Below are 8351 nucleotides of genomic sequence, written 5' to 3' on the forward strand. Positions count from 1 at the left end.
AAAAATACAGACACATGTATATGTCAAAAATAATAGGTTCCAGTATTAATATATGAGTAAAAATATATACACATATATAAACATAAAAGATATTTGTATTAATATATGAATAACACTATAAGGTAAACTAATAAAAAAAAAGTAAATTTTTTTTTTGGTGTGGCACTTGCCACACCATGCCCTTTTCAAATCCGTTCCTGGCTCTAGCCCCTAGGCTACTTGAAAAAAAAAAAAAAAAAAACTTTTACATTGTCTGCATATACAGATAAGTCCATCTACAAATCAACTCAAGTGACACTTAAATACTCTCTTATTTTTTTGAATTATTGGTAATTTTCGTAAGCTAGGTGCCAAACCAATAATTGCAAATAATTAATATTATAACATTGATCCTTTCAAAAAAAAAAAAAAATATTATAACATTGATAAGAGAATATAACATTGAGAGACAGCCTGATATATATCTTTGTCCAACAAAATTTAAACCTTAAATTCTCAAAAGGACGTGCTAAAATGATGTTGCAAAGAGAGTAAGATGACCATAGAAAATTAGAACCCATAGTTTGACTAAATTTAACGAGTGAAAAGGGATCAGCCGCATTATAAACAATATTAATTCATCTTCACACGTGTATAATTTAAGTCATCACCCGAGTATTATGCGTGTATTGTGACTCTATAAAACACTACATCTCTTTATTTCTCATCTTACACCAATTTGGAATATTAACTCTCTTCTTCATCCACTTTCTCTTCTAATTTATTTTCTTCAATCTTCAAGGTATCCTATTTAATTCTTAATCTGCTTTTTCTTTTAGGGTTTCTTTTTTTTTTTTTTTTGTCTTCGAACATGTTGGTTTGTTTTGGACACTATCCCTTCAATTCTAAGATTTCAACTGTTTAATTTTGTTTTTTGTTTTTTCACTCTTTCAGTGCATGTCCCATACCACATCTAATCAAATCGAAGTTTTAGGAAAGAAACTGAAGATGATGCAAATTATGTCCCCCACCTATGTGCCTGAACTTGTAAGCATACTACTATCATCACCTATCTTAAAATTCATAAACTTTAAGTAATCACAATTATAGCTGAACTTGAAGTATTGAAGTGATTCATCTTAAAATCTTAGCTCTCGAATAATTTTTGACCAAGCTTTATTTTTCTGGTCGAACTTTGGATTTGAAGAAATGAAGTTGCATGTGTATAAAAGAAGAAAGCTTACTCTTTAATTACTTTTGAACAGGGAATGGAGGATCTCAACTTCTTTAACCAATACCCGATGGATTCTCTTGCATCTCCAATATTATTCGACAACTTTGGCTTTCACTTTGATGACAACGAAACCACACCAAATTGTTTCCAAGTTGAAACTCATCTTGATGATCAAACAAGGCCAACCAAGAAGATCAAAACATCGATAAACCCTTCTTCCTATTCATCACCTCAATTCATTTCTTTTGAACACTCCAGTTCAACACCAATTGCTTCTAAGCAATTTTATAACCTTGATTATTCCGATGTAAAACCTAAAGTCGAGAAAAGGTGTAATGATAACAAAGATTTTCTTCCAGCTTTGGTTTCTCAAGGTTCTTATGAAGATCAAAAAATATTTTCAAATTATGATAACCAAGTGAATCAGACCAGGAACACTGCTCAAGCTCGAGAACATGTAATGGCCGAAAGAAAACGAAGGGAAAAGCTTACCCGAAGTTTCATCGCTCTTTCAGCCATTGTTCCTGGCCTCAAAAAGGTATGATCTTATCTCCAACTCACAAACATGTTATAATGTAACTCCATTCAAACCATTTCTATATCAACATACTACTAGAAAAAGAAACATTAATGATCCATATTAAAGGCTGAAATGGTGTGATCTCTCTAATTCTCTAGTCCCTAGCAATATTAGTGACCATTTCATGTTTTTCGTCAATAATTTATTTTTCTTTTGGAATGAAGACTTGTTTTAATTTCTGAGAAAAACAGTATAACCTAATCTGATCAGAAGAAAATAAAATCAATTTTTAGTCTTCGAGAAAAAAATAGGACAGCTTTTACTACTCAGACACAAAGAGTAGACATCAAAAAGTTGGGGATTAAATTGTTCTAGTTTCTTTTCTCAGAAACTAAATTGTTTTTATTTCATTTTCTAGGATCAAATCAGGTATCTAATTTTTTTATAATTTAAATTTTATAATTGTGAGTAATGTTCTACTTACACTAGGTGCAACTAATTTCAGTAGTACTAAATTACTGATTAGTGAATAAACACACATGCAAGCTTAACCTAATTAAGTTGAACTTACCAATTGCAATATTTATATTGTACTAGAATTGAATGAATAAATTAATGTATTCAATATTATGGTATGTGCAGATGGACAAAGCTTCTGTGTTGGGAGATGCTATCAAGTACATGAAACAACTACAAGCACGTTTGCAGACACTGGAGGAACAAGCTGAAGACAACAAAAAAACTGGATCCACAGTTCAAGTGAAGAGATCTATTATCTTCACTAATGATGACGATGATGATGATGATAGCAACTCCAATAACCAACCACTTCCTGAAATCGAAGTAAGAGTATCAAGCAAAGATGTACTCATCAAGATTCAATGTGACAAACACAGTGGACGTGCCGCTACGGTGCTTGGCCAATTAGAAAACCTTAATCTCACTGTCCAAAGTAGTACCTTTTTGCCCTTTGGAAACAACATTGTTGATGTAACCATTGTTGCTAAGGTAAATAAATTAATAATTTAATAATGTATTATATATAGGAAAATATTACATATAGGACATGTTTGAATTGAAAATAAATTAACATTTCTAAGGTTGTTTAGGAGAGCTTATGAAAAACCAGACAATTATGACATGGTCGTAAATTATTTCAACTTATTTTCATAAACTATTATAGAAAATTTATGAATACAAATTAACTTTATTTTATCTTTTGTTATAGAAATATGAATTGCATACTTGAACATAATAAACGGACTATGTTATAAGCATTTAATGATGCAAGTTTGTATGTGCGTGTCTATATACACACACTAAAAAATCATAAATTTTAGACGGAAATTTTGAAATGAAAAATGTGGAACCTCTTTTTTTTTTTTTTTTGTGGTGGCCGAGGTTGGAACATCTCACTAATTATGTGTCTAAATTTTGTGACTAAAGAATTAGATAGACATTTCAACTTTCCCGTCACTAATGTTCGTTGCTGATTTTTTTTTTTTAGTACACAGAATTGCATTTTAAATAAATTAATTTATTGAATTGTTAAACCTAGATTATCATAATTCATAAATATTAATTCTCTTGCAGAGGAACAAGGAAAACTGTGTGACAGCAAAGGATCTCCTGGGAAGCATACGACAGGCTTTAATCATCCAAAATTAACCAGTTGAAGGAATATTTTAATCTACTACATCAATAAGTTTGCTCAACAACGATTTTTATCAGTGTTTTCTATCATTTTTCCTTTTTTGTCCTTTGATAAGGATTCTAGGGTTACTATATCCATGAAGGAAGGTCCTGTGATGGGAGAATCTATGATCTTATTTCAATGTTCACATATATGAATTATGATTCATTTATTTTCAAGGGTTTGTCTTTTCTACAACATGTTCTGGGTCGGTGTGTGGAATTTCAACAGATGGTGCCAAAGTGTTTTTCTTCTGTTGTGTTTTTTTGCATAGTTGACTTGACTAGGTTAACTATGTTAATTCCATCACATGTGTAATTGTTAATTTTTCTAATCATTATTTGGATGGTTTTTTTTAGAAGCTTTGACTTATTGTATAGACCTCTTTTCTTCCTTCTTTCCTGTTGTGAAAAGGTTCTAGGTTTGATAGAAAATGTGGCAACCACTTCTTTTTTTAATATTGTACCTCTTGTCGTTTTGTGATTATTTTTGTATAGAATTCATCATTATAGTTTTGATATCTAGTTGCCATTTTTTTTCTATCTTAATTTATACTGGTTGATCACCTCTCCAACTCACGCGATCCTTGTCGAGATCTCTCTGCATATATATACTATATTTCTCCCCCTAAAAATAAACTATTCATTCATTCAAATGATAGAATTTATTGATACAATGCTTGCTAAAAATAAATAGCTACCAACAAACCTACAACATTCATATTCATATCAACAACATAAAACAATAAAGTGTTTGGGTATGCTAGCACTGTTTTCATGTTACTCATTGGATAATTTATATATTTAGGCTTTGTTTGCGAGTTTGGAGGGGAAGGAAAGGAAAGGCTTTGAGGGGTGCAAAATATGAAGAAAAATAGAGAAATCTTACAAATTTTTTAAAAGAGTAGTTTTTTAGAGAATGATAAATTAATGCATATGATTACTTTATTTTTAATTTTAAAAATATTATAACAACATAAATTAAATTTAAAGAATTCTTATTAACCCTCCAAAACCCCCCAAAACCCTCCTCCAATACAATTTTTTAGTTCCTCCAAATGAGGAGGGTTTTGTATTATGAAGAAAAGTTAACCCCCCAAAGCCCTCCTCTCCCATTTTCCTCTATTTCTTCCACTTGCTCATTCCTTTTTTCCTAAGTCTTCCCCTCCCTTCCCCTCCAAACTCGCAAACAAAGCCTTAGTAGTCTTTTTGGCACACCTTATGTTGTAGGGATTGTTGTGGTTTTGTTAATATAATTCATTTTGCCTTGTTCAAAAAAAAAAAACAACAAAATACATAGGTCTACAAATATATGACTATATTGAAATGTCCAAAATATGATCCCGGATGTGAAACATTGAGAATGTACCAAAGTCAATAATTGGATATCCCTTGAATCATTTAATAATTTGAACCGAACAAACATCGTAATAAGATGGGAAAACAAAACAATGTCGTACAAAGACGACGAACAGAACAACGTCGCATTAAGTGGACGAAATCACGAAAGAAAAAACTAAATAGATGTAAACTAGGGTTGTAAAATGGGTTGACGATTCACAATATAGAGAGGATTGTGTCTTTACTATTTTTTTCTTCGTATATATACTATATGCACATATTCACCTCTCCTAGAAAACAAAACCCTTCAAAAAAACCTCTCCCAAAAAAATGTATATTCACTTACATATATTTGCTATAAGAAATTATATTCCTTTTTATACCAAAGAAGGCAGTATATTGAATCAAAACAAAAGCGGAGGCTAGGGTTTATGGGGACGCAAGACCGCCCATTTCCCCCATCCCCAAAAAGAAAAAAAAGTTAAATAATCGAGAGTTATTAGAGTGTTTGAAATATGTTGGTTCCCTTTCATGTATAACCCTTTGTGTGGAAGTTGTTGAATAATAGACTTCCTACAGAGAATAATATTATTCCACTTGGAATTGTTCAAAAAAAAAATTATTCGGTGTGGATCATTGAATCAAAACTCTTGCATGGCCATTTATTCAAAAATTATTTGTGGATTGTAACTTTTGGCAGTATTTAGAATCTTGTAAGAAATTGGTTGAACGTTTATTTTTTTTAAGAAGTCAGACTATGGTTGGACGTTTATTCTGCATTTTCAAATAACGTTGTAGCTCATGCTCAAATCTTTCAATGATCTTTAGAACATTTATTTTTTTTAAGAAGTCAGACTGGTTAAACGTTTATTGTGAATTTCCAAATAACGTTGTAGTTCATGTTCAAATCTTTCAATGGTCTTTATTTGAATCGCAAAGTGTATCGTGATAAGTTATGTCATGTTGTGTGAGTGACATGTGTTTTTTTTTTGGTCGAATGAATGACATGTGTTTGGATTATATGAAAAGTGTGTAATGTTATACATTTTAGAACAAAAAAAAAAAAGGATTGTTGGTGATGAGTTACTTGATTCAATCAAAAGTGTGTAATGTTGATATGTTATAGATGTTTGATGTTTGACGGTGGCTTAAAATACAATTCACAATTTTTAGGTTTGATCTTTCAACGGTGTGGATAAACAAACCCTTTGTTATGTCTGGGTCTATGATAAGAGAGTTTTAATCTTGTTATGGTGGTACGTACGTAGTTTGAAATTTGGTGGGGGATATGTGTGTGCCTTGGATGACCTTATACATACATACATGTGTGTTATTGGTTTTTTCCAGAAAAAAAATTAAGCTGTGTATCTCAATTAAATAATGATAACTCACGATACATTTTGGTTAATTTAATTAACTTTTGCATATGTGTTTGACTATGTGTTTGCCTCCGACCATCATAAAGTGACCGTTCAGATTAAAATAGAATAGTTTTTGCAATTTTCTTTTCTAATAAAAATTAAGGGTGAAAGATATAACACTTCAATCCATATTTTAGGCTCAACGAACAATTGCAAATATATTTATATTTATCTCCTTCTAAAAGCATTAGAGATCGAATTTGGACTTCTTAGATTCAAGAATTGACTTTTCACCATTAAACAAAGTCTTTAGGGTTAGCTTTTTTTTTTTTTTTTAATCCAGCGTTAGTTTTTAAAAATTCAATCTAAAATTAATTTATTTTCTCTATGTATGAAGAATGCAAAATAAAAAGATTGTGCTATTTATTTTCATATCCCTGATTTTATTAACGACATTATTATTAATGAAATGATATAAGCATGTTTTACTTAGAAAAAAAAATTGTGAGGAATATCCTTTCTTATGTTGAGATAAACATGTAGTAATAATAAATATGTTCGATGAAAACTAATAAATGTGTCTATTAATTTAAAAAAAAAAAAACTTATATCTTGGTTTTGTTTGATAAAAATGGTGGATAGTTTATCAGCTAACTTATAAGGTAGTTTATAGGCGATATAGGATAAGTTAGCTGATTGAATTTATACAACAACAACAACAACTAAGTCTTGGCTACATGGATCAAATGACGTCATAGTGTTCTATCAAAAATCATATTTGGAACCAACTCATTGACCTCTAAATCTTTTCTAATGGTTTCTCTAATGGTTTTCTTTGGTCTTCCTTTATCTCGTTTAACCTGACTCTCCTCCATTTGATCTACTCTTCTTACAACGGCATCTACGGGTCTTCTCTCTACATGTTCAAACCATCTAAGCCTATTTTCTACCAACTTTTCTACTATAGGTGCTACCCCCACTCTCTCTCTCTCTAATGGTGTCATTCCTAATCCTATCATGTCTAGTCTTACCACTCATCCAACGCAACTTCCGCATCTCCGCTACGCTTACTTTACTCTCGTGTTCGCTCTTAACCGCCCAACACTTCGTACCATACAACATTGCCGGTCTGACTACTGTCCGATAGAACTTTCCTTTCAGCTTAAGTGGTACTTTCTTATCGCACAAAACACCTGAGGCTCTTCTCCATTTCAACCACCCAGCTTGAATACGATGATGTGCATCAGCTTCTATTTCTCCGTCATTTTGTACTATGGACCCAAGATATCTAAACCGCGTAACTTGGGGTATGATATGATCTCCAACTTTCACCTCCAAGGTAGACCCACTTCTCCTTTTGCTGAAGTTACATTCCATATACTCCGTCTTGCTTCTACTCAGGCGGAAGCCATACGCTTCTAAGGCTTGCCTCTAAGTCTCTAGCCTCCCGTTTAACTCCTCCCTCGACTCACCAAGCAAGACTACATCATCTGCAAAAAGCATACATCTCGGTGCTAACTCTTGGATGTGTTCCGTCAGTACATCCAAAACTAAAGTAAAAAGATAAGGACTTAGGGTTGACCCTTGGTGTAGTCCTATTGTTATGGGAAAATCTACGGTATCCCCATCCTACGTTCTCACACTAGTCGAAGCCCCCTCATACATATCTTGGATAGCTCTTATATAGGCAATCCTCACCCCTTTCTTCTCCAGGGCTTTCCACAAAATCTCTCTAGGTACTCTATCATACGCCTTCCCCAAATCAATGAAAACTAAGGTAGTTTATTAAATTTATACAATTTATACAATTAAACTATAAATATGGTGATTGAACTACAATTTATACAATTAAACTAAGGTAGTTTATTAAATTTATACAATATAAATGGTGATTGAATTTATACAATTTGGTAAAATTAGCAGTTGAAGTAACTTATAAATATGAAATGACATAAAAGAATGTGCACTTAATTAATATTTATTTTTTTAATTAAGATTGCTGGGATAAAATTGAGATTAACTTATTTTATTCAATTAATATTGCAGTGATAATATTGATCGTTGTAGGTTTCAATTGCTTTTAGTTCTCTGTAGGTTAATGTCAAACTTCAATTTTGCCTCTGTCATGTCGAAGGTTTTTAAGACTAAGTCAGTTGCTTTCAGTTACGGATTCGTTGTTGCTATTGTGGAGGCAGTTTGTTTTTGTGCTCTTGTGTTTTTGTGG

General features: G+C 31.8%; 1 protein-coding gene across 2 annotated transcripts; it reads left to right on the top strand.

The window, feature by feature from the left end:
- Positions 1 to 663: 663 nt before the first annotated feature.
- On the top strand, positions 664 to 3944 carry LOC146919600 (transcription factor bHLH19-like). Of its 2 annotated transcripts, XM_085713023.1 has the most exons (5): positions 664 to 781; positions 934 to 1026; positions 1245 to 1751; positions 2376 to 2741; positions 3327 to 3944. In XM_085713023.1, the coding sequence occupies exons 2-5, from the start codon at positions 937 to 939 to the stop codon at positions 3399 to 3401; spliced, it is 1038 nt and encodes a 345-aa protein (XP_085569149.1). In that variant the 5' UTR covers positions 664 to 781; positions 934 to 936; the 3' UTR covers positions 3402 to 3944. The 2 variants fall into 2 exon arrangements, with proteins under 2 accessions (XP_085569149.1, XP_085569150.1); XM_085713024.1 differs by lacking the exon at positions 664 to 781 and having other exon boundaries at positions 973 to 1026.
- Positions 3945 to 8351: the final 4407 nt, after the last annotated feature.

The sequence above is a fragment of the Medicago sativa genome, chromosome 5 (assembly GCF_051527215.1).
Source record: "Medicago sativa cultivar Bolivia chromosome 5, Bolivia_mono, whole genome shotgun sequence".
Classification (NCBI taxonomy): Eukaryota; Viridiplantae; Streptophyta; class Magnoliopsida; order Fabales; family Fabaceae; genus Medicago; species Medicago sativa.

Bases quoted from the DNA above. Each gene is read 5' to 3' on its own strand.
- LOC146919600 (XM_085713023.1), top strand. From the start codon at position 937: ATGTCCCATACCACATCTAATCAAATCGAAGTTTTAGGAAAGAAACTG. The intron at 1,752-2,375 runs GTATGATCTTAT...TGGTATGTGCAG, and splicing joins TTGTTCCTGGCCTCAAAAAG to ATGGACAAAGCTTCTGTGTT. The intron at 2,742-3,326 runs GTAAATAAATTA...ATTCTCTTGCAG, and splicing joins ATGTAACCATTGTTGCTAAG to AGGAACAAGGAAAACTGTGT.